A 16570-nucleotide genomic window follows, 5' to 3' on the forward strand; every position below is an offset into this window, starting at 1 on the left:
ATCACTGGGGATTTGTCATTCATCAAGTCATTCATGCACTTCCTTGTTCTATAGTCATTCGTTCATTTCCATATTCATGTCCCATAGGTCCTTTCGCATTAATGCCTCCAACATAGAGTTCCTGATTTTTATTCTACGCCTAAATTAGTTTCTCTTCCTGCCTTTCCAGTGTCAGTCAGGGGCATCCCTGCTCCTCAGTCTCAACAGCCAGGAACCTAGGCGTCACTGCCGACACCTCTGCCCCCTCACCTTCCGTATGCATTCATCATCAAGTCCGTCTTCAACATTATCAGCCCTACTCCTTCCATTCATCCCCTGTGTGACCTTGGGTAAACTGATTAACCTCTCTGTGCCTTTCCCCATAGTAACATGGTGATAATAATATCACTATCTCAGAGAATTCTTTTGATGGCGGTAGGAGTTACTGCACATAAAGACAGTATCTAACGCATAATAAGAACTAAATATATGCTAGCCTAGCGAGATGATGAGAGTAGGTTTTTCTCATCCTGTAGCCAGATGGGAGTCCATGGTAATTCATAAGATTACATTTGTAATGTAATGCTTTAATTTGAATGCATGAAATATTACATTAAATTATAATAAAGGAAAAAAGTTTATCTTAACAAAAAATGATTCACTAAAAGAATAAGGACATGAAAAACCAGTCGCATATATTATTTATTAAGCAAAAACAATATCACATTACAAAACAGTGCAAGTGGAGTGATCTAATTTTTATAGAAAAATTGCATGTGTGCGTGTGTGTGTGCATGTGCGTGTGTGTATGTATGTGTGTATGTGCGTGTGTGTATGTGTGTGTGTGTGTGTGTGTGTGTGCGTGCGTGTGCGTGTGTGACTAGAAGAACCAGCCTAAATGGTAATAGTGTAACTACCCTCTGGGTGGTAGAATTTTATATAGAGTTTTAAACATATTTTTGTTGATCTATATTTTTCTACAATACATTATATGTAATTTTTAAATTTTGTTTTTGGAGAAAGGGCCTCACTCCTATCACCTGGGCTGGAGTGCAGTGGTGTGATTTGGGCTCACTGCAGCCTCAACTTCCTGGGCTCAGGTGATCCTCCCACCTTGGCCTCCTGAGTAGCTGGAACTACAGGCATGCACCACCACACCTGGCTAATTTTTTAAACAGGGTTTTGCCCTGTAGAGATTGGTAGAGAATATGCTCTCGAAATCCTGGGCTCAAGTGATCCACCCTCCTCAGTCTCCCAAAGTGCTGGGATCACAGGCATGAGCCACTGTGCCTGGCATATATAACTCTTATAATTAAAACAGTTAACAAAAATAAAAGTAAGCAATTGCCATACCCCTGGGTAGCTCTCTTATCTGTAGGATGAGGGCCCCACACTCCTTGGCATGGTCCCCAAGATCTGGTCCCTTCTATGATCCTGTCATTTCCCTTCCTGTCCCAGCCCCCCCCCACACACAGACACACACATGGCTGCACACGCTAGTATCATCATGTTCCCTCCATGTGATCTCATGTGAAATGTGATCCCCAGTGTTGAAGGTGGGGCCTGGTGGGAGGTACTTGGGTCATGGGGGCAGATTCCTCATGAATGGCTTGAGGCTGTCCTTTGTTAATGAATGAGTTCTCACTCTTGACTTCATGCAAGATCTTGTTAAAAAGAGTCAAAGAGTCGGGGACTTACCTGTTTCTCTTGCTCCTTCTCACCATGTGGCATGCTGGCTCCCCTTTGCCTTCTGCCATTATTGGAAGCTTCCTGAGGCCCTCACCAAAAGCAGACGCCAACACTTTGCTTTGAGTACAGCTTGCAGAAATGTGAGCTAAATAAACCTCTTTTCTTTGTAAATTACCCAGTCTCACATATTCCTTTATAGCAATGCATATCAACTAATACAGAATTGGTATTGAGGAGCATACCAATTTTGTAATGAACCAACACTACAGTTGACTCCTGAACAATAGGAGTTTGAACTGCATAGGCCCACTTATGAGTGGATTTTCTTCTGCCTCTGCCATCCCTGAGAGGAGACAGCAAAACCAACAACTCCTCTTCCTCAGCCTACTCAATGCGAAGATGATGAGGATGAAGACCTTGACTGTGATCCACTTCCACTTAATGAATTGTAAACACACTTTCCCTTCTATAGGATTTTCCTTCTTTGAGACAAGGTCTTGTTCTGTTGCCTGGACTGGAGTACAGTGATACGATCATAGCTCACTGCACTCTAGAACTCCTGGGCTCAAATGATCCTCCCACCTCAGTCTCCCGAGTAGCTGAGACTACAGGCATGAACCACTGTGCCCAGTCAATTGAAAAAAAATTTTTTTTATACAGACAGGGTCTCGCTTTGTTGCCCAGGCTAGACTCAAACTTTTGGCCTTAAGTGATCCTCTCGCCTCATCCTCCTAAATTATTGGGATTACAGGTATGAGCCACCTTGCCCGGCCACTTATGATTGTCTTAATGACTTTTTTTCTTTAGTTTACTTTACTGTAAGAACACATATTTAATATTTAATACATATACAAAATATGTGTTAATCAACTGTTAGGTTGATTAACAGTAAGGTTTCTGGTCAACAGTAGGCTATTAGTAAAGTTTTTGGGGAGTCAAATGTTATACAGATTTTAGACTGTGCAGGAGTCAGTTCCCCTAACCCCGACATTGTTCAAGGGTCAACTGTGCTTAGAGTTCCCCAACCCCAGCCAACTTTTCCAGGCCTCAGTGTATTTGCATTGTTGTTTGCTTTGCCTGGAACTCCCATTCTTCTCTTGTCAGTTCAGTGAGTATGTTCTTCAAAACTGTGCTCAGTGATCCATACAAAATAACATCAACAAGTTGTAGTTCATTAAAATGTAACACTTTTGCTTTGCAAGATACACTTTAAGAAACTGAAAAGACTGGGAGAAAATATTTGCAACCCCCATATCCAACAAGGGATCTGTACCCAGTCTACAGAAAGAATCCACAAAACTCAACAGTCAGAAAACAACACATTTAAAGACTGGGGCCAGGCATGGTAGAATCCCAGCACTTTGGGAGGCTGAGGCAGGTGGATCACTTGAGGTCAAGAGTTTGAGAACAGTCTGGCTAACATGGCGAAACCATGTCTCTACTAAAACTACAAAAATTAGTCCCTAACAGTGGCAGGCACCTGTAATCCCAGCTACTTGGGAGGCTGAGGCAGGAGAATCGCTTGAATCTGGGAGGCAGAGGTTGCAGTGAGCCAAGATTGCAACTGCACTCTAGCCTGGGCAACAGAGGAGACCTTATCTAAATAAAACAAGAAGAAGAAGAAGAAGAAAGAAGAAGAAGAAGAAGAAGAAGAAGAAGAAGAAGAAGAAGAAGAAGAAGAAGAAGAAGAAGAAGAGGAAAAGAATAGAAAAAAGAAACAAATTTAGAGATTGAGCAAAGGTTTGAATGGACACTTCACCAAGGAAGATACACAAGGATGTAAAAAGATGCTCAGGCCAGGTGTGATGGCTCACACTTGTAATCCCAGCACTTTGGGAGGCTGTGGTAGGCAGATCTCTTGAGCCCAGGAGTTTGAGATCATCCTGGGCAACAAATCTAGACCCCATCTCTACCAAAAAAAAGAAAGTTAGCTAGGTGTGGTGGCATGCACCTGTAGTTCTAGCTACTCAGGAGGCTAAGGCAGGAGGATCAGTTGAGCCCAAGAGGTCGAGGCTGCAGAGAGCTGTGACCACACCACTGTCTCCAGCCTGGGCAACAGAGTGAGACCCTGTCTTAAAACAAAACAAAAAAAACCACCAAACCGTGTTTAGGTGCTACTTGTCCTAGGAATCCTCCTTCATCCTCTTGACACTCTGAGTTACATGGGGATAAGTATATTCAGACGGACAGGGGACCTGAGGATCTCCCTGAAGGAGTCCCTGAGTTAGGTGGTAATTGCCATGTAACCTCATGCAAGTGATTCAACCTCTCTCACCTCATGGGGAGAAAACCCAGGAATCTCCACGTTCTAGGTGGACTGATGGGTTCACCAAGAGATCATAAAAGCAGTGGTTTGATAAAGTCATTATAGGGTTATAAAAGGTTGATAGCCTTTCCAACGAAATTCGGCAAAGTTATCAGCTTTCTCAGAACCCCAGCCAGTGCCGTATCAGGGTGCTTTCCAGGGTCGTCCCTTATCATCGTCCATACGCCTCTCCTTCCTCAATCCCTGCATACTGCTTGCTCTCAGTGTGCCATAAAACAGCAGACTTCCTCAATTAACCAATAGTGTCTGTGCCAGGCTCTGTCACCAAGCTGCAAAAATGAAAGTCCCTCACATGGTTTCCTCCAGAGAACAAGAGGTTATGGTAAAATACTTTGGGCAATAAGGAAGCTGGACCACTTGGCAGGAATCGTGCAGCCTGGGGAGAGTTTGGGACCCTGAAGGCAGTTCTTTAGGGCTTGGGTTCTCTCCACCCTGCCAGGCTGTGGCGTCCTGGTCCGGAGCTAAACCCCTCGGTCCCTGCTCCTCCTGCAGCAACCTGCCCTGCGCACCCCCCTGCAGGCTGCTTCTGCGTGCCATTCTGCTCCATCTGTTATCTCTCTGGGGGTGCTTTTGGATATCAGCCCTCCTACCAACTGCTCCTCCTCTGTCTCCAGTTCAAACCCGCAGAGTCTGAGGGTCCACTGGGCTACCTCTGAGGCTGCTGGCTGCCCCTGGTGACGTGCCCACCCTTGTCCAGGCAACTGGAGGGGGTCACATGATACACAGCAGGGAGACAGGCCCAGGAAACCCCTCAGAAGTAGCCCAGGCCAGGGCAGATGGGCTGAAGAGGAGTTCTGGATAGCAGTTACGTACTCAAGACAAGATAAATGATGTGGAATTAAAGACACAACCAGGACCTGGGGCAAAGTTGCAGTCACAGAGCTGCTGTTTTTCTCACATTTTCTCCACCTCTCTCAACCCACTGCAGGCTTTAGTTTTCACTTCGGGCAAGACTGAGAGCAGGTATTTCCCACATTCCCTTTTTCATCCACGTGCATGACATCGTTTGGCAAGATAAACAGCAGCCCTGTGACATATGTCGCCATTGTCCCCTGAAGAAGCTGAGTCACACAAAGAGCCAAGAATCTTCCCAAAGTGGGCCTGGCTCATGGTGCTGCTGGCCTCTCATAAGAGGGTAGTGACAACTTCCGCTGAGCACTCCATAAACTAAGCACTCAACACTCATTGCCGCCTGGAGCCTCAGGTGGGCACCGCTGCTGCCACTCCCACGTCCAGCAATTTATTTTAATCCCCTCTTCTTTCATCCGGACCTTTCAACTGCCCCAAGTAACAAACTATTTACATTGAAATTACCCAACAGACAGCTAATCTTATACTGGTGTAGAACAGAGGCAGTAAATACGGGTCATTGGTCATCTGCCCAGGGCAGATGTGGGTGGCTACTTTTTCCCACTGAGCCTTAAAAACACAGAACTTTAACATCCCTCTTGCTGCGAGGCTCTGAGCGGCCATTCCTTGTCTATGAAGGTTGGCATAATGGATACAATTCATTTGCCTTGGAATCTGGTTCACCCTTCTGTGGGGTTTGTGTGGGGACCTGCAGTTGATTTCAGATCAGCACTAGTTAGATGCTGCCTTCTCCCCTGCCCATCCAAAGGCCTAATTAGGAGGCTCAGGTCTTCCTGACAGTAAGGTGGTGCTTGAGGATGCAAATGGCTAGGAGGAGATCCCCTTCTGACACCTGTGACAATCCTCCTGGGGTTGCTCTGTGACTCCCACACACTTAATGACCTGCTGCAGCTTCCTGCCATATATAAATCTCTTGCCTGGTTTCCCTGAACTCCACCCTTTCCAGTATCTCATTTCTCAAGCTCTTTTCCAGTAGATAATTAGTGGAGGGGCATTTATGTACACATTGGATGAGAAACAGACTGGAAAAAGGAAACTCCCATTTATTGCAGACCTGCAATGTACCACACCCTATGCAGAAACTTGTATACCTTTTCTCTTTCTCCTTCCATTTCACAGATGAAACTGAAACTGATGAGTAATAGAGCTTGTGCCATCCAGAATGCCCCCCTCCAGGGCCTTCCATGGGCTTAGAGGAATCCCGATCACCTGTGTGCTTAAGAGCCACCGAGAACAAAGGCATGGTAAAGGGTAGGCTGCAGTTGCTATGTCTCTACTTGATGCAGGTCCCCAGGAGAGCAGGCTCTCCCACCAAAATCAGAGCTCAGAGCTCAGGGTCAGACATCTACCCCCATATGTCCATCCATCCACCCATCCACACATCCACCCATCCACACATCCATCCATCCATCCATCCATCCATCCATCCATCCATCCATCCATCCACCCACTGACCCATCCATCCATCCATCCATCCACCCATCCATCCATCTACCCATCCATCCACCCATCCATCCATCTACCCATCCATCCACCCATTGATCCATCCATCCATCCATCCATCCATCCATCCATCCAACCATCCATCAACCCATCCATCTATCCATCCATCCATCCATCCATCCATCCACCCATCCATTCAACCATCCATCCATCCATCCACCCACCCACCCATCCATCCATTCATCCATCCATCCATCCATCCATCCATCCATCCATCCATCCATCAGCTTGCCACTCACTCATTTGTTGATGGTCCATTGACGACTTCACATCCACAAGAAGCTATATAAAAAAAGAAAGCCCATTACTGGTGTTGTCAAGGATGTGGACTGATTGGAGCCCTCTCACTATGCTGGCAGTGATGTAAAATGGTGCAGCAGCCACTTTAGAAAATAGTCTGGCAGTTCCTCAAAAAATTGAACATAAAGTTTCCCTGTGACCCAACAATTCTACTCCAAGAGAATTGAAAGTATATGTTCACACAAATGTTTATATTTGAACAGCAATATTCGCAATGACCAAAAATAGAAACAACTCAAATGCCCATCAATTGATGAATGGATACATAAAATATGGTGTATCCATTCAGTAGAACATTATGAAGCCATAAAAAAGAATGAAGAACTTAAACATGCCACAACATGAATGAACCTTGAAAATATTATACTAAGTGAAATAAGCTATTCACAAAGGGCCAAATATTACATGATTCCATTTATATAAAATATCCAAAATAGGCAAATCTATAGAGAAACAAAGTAGATTAGTGGTTTCCAAGAGTTGGGGGTAAGGAAGAAATGGGGAGTGACTGTTAATTGGTATGGGGTTTCTATTTGGGGTGATGAAAATGTTCTGGAATTAGAAAGCGGTGATGGTTGCATAACTTTGTGAATATACTAAAAAGCACTAAATTATACCCTTTAAAAGGGGGAATTTTATGGCATGTGACTTTTATCTCAACAAAACAAAGTCCGCTAAGCACCTACTCTGGGCCAGGTACGCTGCTGCTGCTGCTGCAGAGATGTGTGAGATGTGACCTTGGCCTTGGGAAGCTTGTGTCTAGGAAAAGACAGACCAGTGAGCCCAGTTAAAATAGTGGGATCAGTGTAGAGGGGAGGAGAGCCCAAGGGATTTGGGGAGCTCCAGGGAGCTTGAGGATGGAGGGTCAAGGGAACCCCTAGAGGTAACAATGCCACTAAGTGAAGGGGAGTCTGAAGGGGATTTGAGTCAGGGGAAGATTGGGTCAGGGAGCTTTCGGGAAGGACATTCCAGCTACAGGGAACAGTGTGTGCAAAGGCATAGCTTGCTGGAGAGCTCTTGGAGTCAGGAGGAGCTCTGAAGTACAGGCCAGGATGAGACAGGCTAGACACAGGTGTTGGAAGCAGAAGTTCAAGGTTCTTTCTTCCAGTATGGGAGTTCCCTTGTAAGTCCCTCGGGAACCCCTGCACTGCTCAGTCCTTCCTCCAAGCCCCTGCCAGCATCACAGATCATTTCCCTGATTTTCCTGGCTCTTTCCCAGGGCTGTCTCTGCCCTTTAAATGGTCGTTGTCTATGGGAGCTTAGTCTTGGGTGAGAGAGGGCTGCCTTCAGCCTCAGCCCAGTGGCGCCACTAAGATGCTCTTCCCAGATGCATCTGGAATCAAATGGACCTGAATCTTGGTTCTGCAGCTTTAACTGTGATTTTGGGAGAAATTCTTTAATCTCCTTAAGCCTCACTTTTGTCATCTGTAAAATAGGGTTGACACAGCTCATCTCACAGCATGGTAGTGTGGAATGCATGCAACAACACATACAAAGGCCCTGGTAGCCAGCTGGGTGTTGCTCCTTGAGCTCCAGCACGTGCCAGGTGCTGGGAGAATAGCAGCAGGCAGAGCCAGCCAGCTCCCTGCAGCTGCTCTGATAAAGCTACAGCTATGCTCTGGCTCTGGCAAGACAGGCGCGTGCTCAAGCTGAACTGCAGGGCACAGACTGTGTACATCACCTCGCTACTCCTCCCCAAGACTAGAGGAGGTGGGGACTCTGTGATCATTCACACTTTACAGATAGCAAACTGTAACCTAGAGTAACCTCTCCAAGGCCCGCAGATGACTTCAGGTGGCAGGCCTGAGACTTGTCTCTGAGTCTGCCTGACAGTGGCCCCTGCTGTTATTAATAGCTTGGCCCCCACAGCCTCCCACTCAGTTGCTGGAGGAATTACCCTTCCTCCGTTTTTCCCATTCTTCCTTCACCCACCAAGAGCCAGACCCCACCTCTGTTTCAAGAGTGAGCTTCTCTGCTTTGGCCAACTGTCCTAGCATTTTGATGCACTTGGCCTGTTTTCTTGGTTTCCACTCTGTTTTTAAGGAAGCAGCCTCTGCCCCGCAAATGCTCTACCTCCAACAGGCTCTGGGACTCATCTTGCTGCCTCTACTGGCGGCAGAGGGGAGAGGGAAAGAGAGAGCCAGCTTGCCTACCGTCACTCACCACTGGATCCCCAGGGCTCAGCTTGGAAAACACAGGACGATGCTCAGGAAACTGGTGTAACAGGAATGCAGAACAGGCAGGGACATTGGCGGCTGCCCTCTGTGCCTCCTGTAATGAAAATGGCCACAAGAAGCTCCCTTCCTTTGGGAAAAGTGAATTACTGGCACAGTCGCATGACTGAGATAGTATTTCAAAAAGCAAGAATTTACTTTCTCTATTATAAAACTAACAAACGGGCATGGTGGCTCATGCCTGTAATGCCAGCACTTTGGGAGGCCGAGGCAGGCGGATCATGAGGTTAGGAGTCCGAGACCAGCCTGGCCAACCTGGTGAAACCCCGTCTCTACTGAAAATACAAAAATTAGCTGGGCACAGTGGTATGTGCCTGTAATCCCAGTTACTCAGGAGGCTGAGGCAGGAGAATCACTTGAACCCAGGAGGCGGAGGTTGCAGTGAGCAGAGATCACCCCATTGCACTCCAGCCTGGGTGACAGAGCAAGACTCTGTCTCAAAAAAATAAAATAAAACAAAATAAATAAATAAAACTAACATATGCCCAGATGGCAAATACAGAGAAGGGTAAAGAAAATATAACCATTGCCCATAATTCTACCACTTTTTAATATTGTGCTATTTTTTTCCTCATATTTTCTTCTGACTTTATTTTGCATGGTGGGCGTTATTATTTTTCTGCTGATATCCTGAACATTATTTCTTATCATTTAACTTTTTTTTTTTTAAGAGATCAGAGTCTCACTGCTGCCCAGGCTGGAGAGAGCAGTGGTGCAATTATAGCTCATGGCAGCCTCTAGTTCTTCAGCTCAAGTGATCCTCCCACCTCAGCCTCTCGAGTAACTGAGACTGCTGGCATTCACCCCCATGCCAGACTAATTTTTGTATTTTTTTGTAGAGACAGGGTTTTGCCATGTTGGCAAGGCTGGCCTCAAACTCTTGGGCTCAAGCCATCCTCCCATCTTGGCCTCCCAAAGTGCTAAAATTACAGGCATGAACCACCACATCTGGCCAAAAGATCCTTAATACACTTTTTCTTGGTGGTGGGGGCACACACTGGCTCACCATGAGGCTGGTCCGGTGTGCCTTTCCCTGTGCTGACCATCTGGGTTGCTTCTGACTCACAGAGAGAACGGTGCTGCTGACCGCTGTGCACAGCGTGGCCAGGCTCTGCAGGAGTTGCCAGTCGTTGCTGCATTCTGCCTTTGGGTGACACTCTGGTAGGGAAGAGAACTTTTCCAAGAGCATCAAAGACCTAATATATATGAGGTGGGGAGACTCAGAAAGCCCAGATATCACAGCTGGAAAGGCCTCAGAGACCCCCTAAGTGAAAAAAAGAAGGTCTGGAGGGCTCCTGTGGCCTAACAAAGATGCACTGATTCTTAGGGAAGGATACAAGAGCCTGTGCTTAGCTGAACTTCTTTTTTTTTTTTTTTTGAGATAGAGTTTTGCTCTGTCAGCCAGGCTGGAGTGCAGTGGTGTGAGCTGGGCTCACTGCAACCTCAACCTCTCGGGTTCAAGTGATTCTCCTGCCTCAGCCTCCTGAGTAGCTGGGACTACAGGCGCCCACCACCATGCCTGGGTAATTTTTGTATTTTTTTTTTTTGTACTTTTAGTAGAGATGGGGTTGCACCATATCAGCCAGGATGATCTTGATCTCTTGACCTGGTGAACAGCCCACCTCAGCCTCCCAAAGTGCTGGGATTACAGGTGTGAGCCACTGCACCTGGCAGCATTTAGAACTTCTTGGATCGGCATCCAGCACCCTGAGAGGCTGTACTTAGGGAGAAGACGATTAAACATCTCTCTTCCTCCATTTGGCAACGTCTGTCCTTGTCTCATTCCAGTGCACTTTGTGAATTTCAGAGGGCTCTTCCAGGACCAAGGAAGCCTGCTCTGCCCACAGCAGGCCTTTGGGATTGAAACCCCCTGGGAGCAGCCTCAATGAGCAATGCTCTGGAACTGCTGGGTCAGTAGACCAGGCCCTGGCCCCTCAGGTGGGATCACTCAAAGCCCTGTGTTCTGCATCATTTTTTCAAGTTCCCTGGTGGGATTGAGTCTAGCTGCACGTTGTGAAACTGACTTGCAGGACCTTTAGTAGCTGTCTCCCTTTCTGTCTCACTTCCTCATTCCCTTCCTGATGTCCTCTGCACCTCCCAGATACACTATTTGCCCCTGAATCTTGCTCCTTGAACCGTCACACCCTGGAACTACCCCAGGTACCACTCTGTTTATTATTTCTCAACCCAGAAGGGGAGGCACCTGGGAAGCCACATGGGAGGGCAGGGAAGAGAGCATGTTCTCGGGATGCTTGACAAGAAATGAGCCTTTGAAAGAAATTCCTGCTGGAACACCAGTGAAGTGCCAGGCCTACACCAGCCAACGTGAGTCACATTCCAGGAACTCAGCAAAGCTCGTCCACCTCTCTGGTCCACCCTGGGCCTGTCTGCCCGGAGTGACCACTTGTGCATTTCCAGTAAAAATCCCTTCGCTTCCGTCATCTCCAAGTCGGTCAAGGTGGTACAAACTTGGGAAGACCTCAGCTTCGGAGCTGCTGGAATTTGTGTGACTCACGCCCTCCAGTGGTCACTTGACAAACGACATGGGGCTCTGGGGCCAGGGACTTGAGCTTGTTAAAGCATCAGAAGTGGGAGAGAGCCAGGAATGCCTCTTCTCAGTGCCTTCCTTTGAGAGTTGAGTGGAGTGAAGGCTCCACAGGACACGGGACCTGCCACGGGGCATGCACACACAGATGGAAAGAGCCATACCGGGTTTCCTTCACGCCCCGTCTTTATCATTTGTGTCACATCTGCATACATCTATACGGTTATTTGCTTAAACATTTTCTCTTAAACTGGCTCTTTTTAAGCCTTAAGTATATTTCCCAAATCAAATTTTTTTCACTTTCTGTGAAGTGGGGCACACAGCGGGAACTCCGTCTCCTCCTTCCATGGCCTCACACAGAGCTGGCACCAGACACTCACACGGAGGGGAGAACATTCAACCCCAGGTTGTCCTTAGCTCCTACCTTGGCTTCAGTTTCCCACTCCCTCCGGCCGCCTCTCCTTGCCTCTGGGTGTACCCACCTGTAGCAAAATGGGCACACACACAGTGGGCATACAAAGTGGGGTCCAGTCGAGGTCTCAGACCTGGATCAGTCCTCAGCTTTGCCACTTACAAGCCAAGGGACACTGAGCTGCTCGCTCAAACTTTCTGTCTCAGTTTCCTTATCTGTGAAGTGGAGATGGTATTATAATAATATAATACGATCACACAGCGTTATTGGAGGATTAACTGAGATGAGAAACGGAAAGCCCAGGGCCTGGCTGTATTTATGGACCATGTGCCAAAGACAGTACAAGCTGGGACTCCAGGGTTGTAACCCTGCCACCACCTGCCTATGTGATCTTGGACACGTCACTTGGCTTTGCTGAGTCTCAATTTCCCCATCTATAAAATGGGGTAATGATCATTGCTACCGCACAGGACGTGTGGATTAAATGGTTGGTATGTTTAAGGGCCTTGCTCAGTAAACGGTAGCTCTGCTCATCGTTTTTGTAGAAAGGGCTTCAAAGTTGCTAACTTCCGAGGGCTGACGACCTGAGCCATCTTCACAGCCTGGCATAGGGACAGATCAAATTGAATCCATGGAAAATCAGCTCCAGAATAATGAGGCCAAGGCATTCCCATGCTGATTTCTATCAGCTGATTTCTATCCCGTGCTGGTTTCTATCTGCCCAGGGCAGCCTGGGAATGCAAAGGGGAGGGCACTTCTCCGTGGCCGCCTCAGAACTTCCATCACCACCCTCCGGGGACCCACCTGTCCCCCACCTGCCCTTCAAGGTGCTCTTTGATTTCTCCCCAGCTGAATTCACCTGCTGCATCCATCAGCAGAAGAGGCCCAGGAATGTTGCCTGCTGGGTGGGCAGGGCCAAGAGGAAGGCAGCATTGCAGGCCCAGGAAGCTGCAGGAGATTTGGAGATGGGGATGTCTGCCAACCTCCAGCAGAAGGGTCAGCTCTGGGCGCTGCAGATAGGCACTCTGGGGAGGGTACCAGAAGCTTACAGTTTGTCCCGGCTCAAAGGCTGTCTGCTGTGTGACCTTGGTGAGTCTCCTAACCTCTCTGTGTCATCACAATCATTATCACTATTTTTACTCCCCTCCCTTTCCTATTTGCCAGTTAGGAGAGGATTGGGATAGTGGTCATGATTACACAACATTGTAAATATTCTAAAAACCGTTGAATTTTACACTTTAAAATAATGAATCGGTAATTTCATATTATGTGAATTTTATTCCAATTAAAAATACATACATGAATTTAATGCGACAGAGAGAGAGAGAGGACAGGGAATGTAAAAGCAGGTGTTTGTGGTGAACTGGGGACCTGTCTGAGGCTACTTCAGAAGGCGATTTGGCACCACTTGCTCTGTGTCAAGAGGGAAATTGTTACTCTCTGACCCCAGCAAGGATCACAGATTCTTGTGCAGCTGCCTCTTTGCTTGATGGCTCAAAGCATTTTCTTGTGTCAAGTTTACTTTTATTTTTGTCACCATTTGTCATGAGAAAAGTCAGGCCCAGAGAGGAGAAGTGGCTTTTCCAAGGCCATGTAGCAGGTCGGCCGTGGAGCTGTCACTCAAACCTGACACTTTTCAGGCTGAAGGAAACCAGAACATGCCACCCCCAAATATGCTGATGTGGCGACCTGATCATTTCCAGCTAAAGACGCTTGAGAAAGAGCAGCTAGAGAGAGGCCGTCTGAACAGCCCCATTCTGCCTGCAGTCAGACACAAACATTCCTTGCAGAAAGATGCTTTCCTAGCATCAGGATGAGAAGAGATAGCTTTTATCAGCGAAGAGGTGGTACCAGAGTCATCTACAAATACAAACAAACCTTGCTGCCCTGCTCCTTAGCTCATGCCTTGTGTTTACCTGCTCACAGCTTCCCAGCCCTGGAAGCCTACAGCTGCGTTCCTTTGTCCTGTCACTTTTCCTTCCTTCCTTCCTTCCTTCCTTCCTTCCTTCCTTCCTTCCTTCCTTCCTTCCTTCCTTCCTTCCTTCCTTCCTTCTCTTTCTTTCCTCTGTTCTTTCATTCTCTCCCCCACTTTCTTTTTTTTCTTTTTCTTTTTTTTTTTTAGAGACAGGCTGAAGTGCAGTGGCGTGATCAACCCTCTGCAGCCTCAAACTCCTCAGGCTCAAGCGATCCTTCTACCTCATCCTCCTGAGTAGCTAGGACTATAGTAGCTGGGCAAGTCACCATACCCAGCTAATTTATTTTCAATTGTTCTGTAGAGATTGAGTCTCACTATGTTGCCCAGGCTGGTCTCAAACTCCTGGCCTCAAGCAATCTTCCCGCCTCAGCCTCCCAAATTGCTGGGATTCCAGGCATGAGCCACTGCACCCAGCCATCTTGTCACTTTCTAAAATGCATTGCTCTTCATGGCAGACACCCCATAAGCCAGAGTTCTAAGCCACAGCATTGAGCTGCCTTCACTGAGGCTTCTCCTGTGTGATGTGCCTCAAAGACTTTAACGAACCTGCTTGTTCTTTTCTGGATGGATAATGTCTTTTGTTACAGTTGTCTGTCCAACAAAAAACTTGGGAGGATTGAGGAGAAATTATGTTTCCTTCCCAGCTGGCTAATTCCAAATGTGTCCTCAAGCCTGATGCTCAGTTTAGGCAATAACTACTGACTTGAACCCTGCCCCAGGTCAAGAATGTCACAGTGAGAAGACGCTGCATTAGGGGGCACCCCAGATGACATGCTTGACAGATCAAATGACTGAATAACTGCATTTTCTGAAGGAAAATCAAGTGTTTTGAGGCCAAGTAGATGGGATTCTTGAGGATTCCATGAACAGCAAGCAGTAGTGTCTCCCTCAGAGGCTCTTGGGTGGGGACATTAAATGGGTTAATACATGTGTTTGCTGCAGGAATAGCCAGAATATGTGAAAGAAGTTACAGGGAATAGAGTGCAGCAAACTCCTATTCATCCCTCAAAACCCTACCTTGGTATCCTCTCCCTTGTAAACTTTCCCTGAAAATACAGAACCAGCTACATCAGCACCATGCCATCCCTCCATCACTACAGGTATCACTCTGTACTATACGTATCCATTCATTTTTCTAGGCTTTGCACTCGCTGAGGCCAGGATTCTGACTCTTTCCTGAGTGTTGTTTACCTGAACTGAACCGGCTGAAGCCTGAAAGATGGCTTTGATATGTTAAAACTCATTCCAGTTTACTCCTATTTTTCATTCGTTCATCCACTCATTCACTCAACAAAGACCTTTGAGCTCTGATATTTATGTCGTCTTGTGACTCTTAATTTATCTTTGACAAAGTTACTGTATTGTCAGGCTGAATTTAACTTGGGAAAGGCAGGAAGGAGATTGGCGGACGGTGGCAGCAGTGAGTTGGGACCGTGAGATCAAGCGCGATTTTTTTCCTTTTGCTTCTCAACTCCTCCCTAATGTAGTTATTATTTTTCTTTTATGATGGAAAAATGCATATGTATAGGAATGCTGTATTTGAGGCATCATAAGGAATGAAATTATAGCCCAGGTGCAGAGGCTCACCCTTGTAATCCCAGCACTTTGGGAGGCTGAGGTGGGAGGATTGCTTGAGCCTGGGAGGCAGAAGTTGCAGTGAGCAGAGATCGTACCGCTGCACTCCAGTCTTGGTGACAGAGAGAGACACCCCATCTCAAAATAATAATAATAATAATAAAAGAAATGAAATTAAATGATAAGAAATTATCACTTTTTTTTTTTTGAGACGGAGTTTCGCTCTTGTTACCCAGGCTGGAGTGCAATGGCGTGATCTCGGCTCACCGCAACCTCCGCCTCCTGGGTTCAGGCAATTCTCCTGCCTCAGCCTCCTGAGTAGCTGGGATTACAGGCACACACCACCGTGCCCAGCTAATTTTTTGTATTTTTAGTAGAGACGGGGTTTCGCCATGTTGACCAGCATGGTCTCGATCTCTTGACCTCGTGATCCACCCGCCTCGATCTCCCAAAGTGCTGGGATTACAGGCTTGAGCCACCACACCCGGCTGAAATTATCACTTTTTTATATAAGAAGTGATCATTTTCATTATCAGAAAAGGAAGTTTTTTCCCCTGTAGAAAGAAAATCCTACCTGCTATTCCGCCAAAGCTTACCTAGTGCTACAGGGTGAGCTGTTAGTAAGACCATACTCGGAGGCCTCTCTGTGCCAACCACCTGCCTTCCTTTCCCTTCCAAAAACCTCAAGTGACTAGTTCAGGGACCTGTCTGGAATAATGGCATCATTTAACATCACTGGCCTTCAGGAACCTTGGCATTTTCCAGCATGTCCCATACTGTCAATATCCCCCCAGCTTCCTGGACTCCCGTCACAAGCTGGAAAAGTGAGAGGACAGGCAGGGATTAACCAGAGTCCCTGCTGAGGAAAAAATTCCCCAGATGCTGAAAGTGAGGCCATGTGGCTTGACCAAATACAACCTGACTCCGTGGTGCCTCTATCTTAGAGGCTACCCTGCTAATGAGCTGCCACCGTGGACTTGGGGCCAGGAAGAGGCGGGTTGGCTAAAGATGCACCACACAGAGTGATGTAACAGCAAGATCAAGTCACCCACAGGCCCTGGCAGTCACAGTCATAAATGAGCTAACTGTATACCCAGCCGGGGACACTCCCTTTGGAAATAAAAAAAAAAAAAAGAGCTCTTTATGCAAAAACAACACTCTG

The 16570-nt window shown here is 47.1% G+C and overlaps 1 protein-coding gene across 6 annotated transcripts in view; it reads left to right on the top strand.

Annotated features, from left to right (window-relative positions):
• The window catches only part of LYRM9 (LYR motif containing 9), a 65163-nt gene extending 59048 nt beyond the window's left edge, over nt 1-6115 (top strand). For 4 of the 6 annotated variants that reach the window (XM_078374003.1, XM_078374001.1, XM_078374002.1 and 1 more), the window contains one exon: nt 170-664. In XM_078374003.1, coding sequence (XP_078230129.1) covers nt 170-219 — 50 coding nt within the window. In that variant the 3' untranslated portion in view covers nt 220-664. Of the gene's footprint in view, nt 1-169; nt 665-5983 lie in introns of those variants that run through there. The other 2 variants (XR_013535816.1, XR_013535817.1) reach the window with 2 other exon arrangements.
• The last annotated feature ends 10455 nt before the right edge of the window (nt 6116-16570 follow it).

The sequence above is a fragment of the Callithrix jacchus genome, chromosome 5, assembly GCF_049354715.1.
Source record: "Callithrix jacchus isolate 240 chromosome 5, calJac240_pri, whole genome shotgun sequence".
Lineage (NCBI taxonomy): Eukaryota > Metazoa > Chordata > Mammalia > Primates > Cebidae > Callithrix > Callithrix jacchus.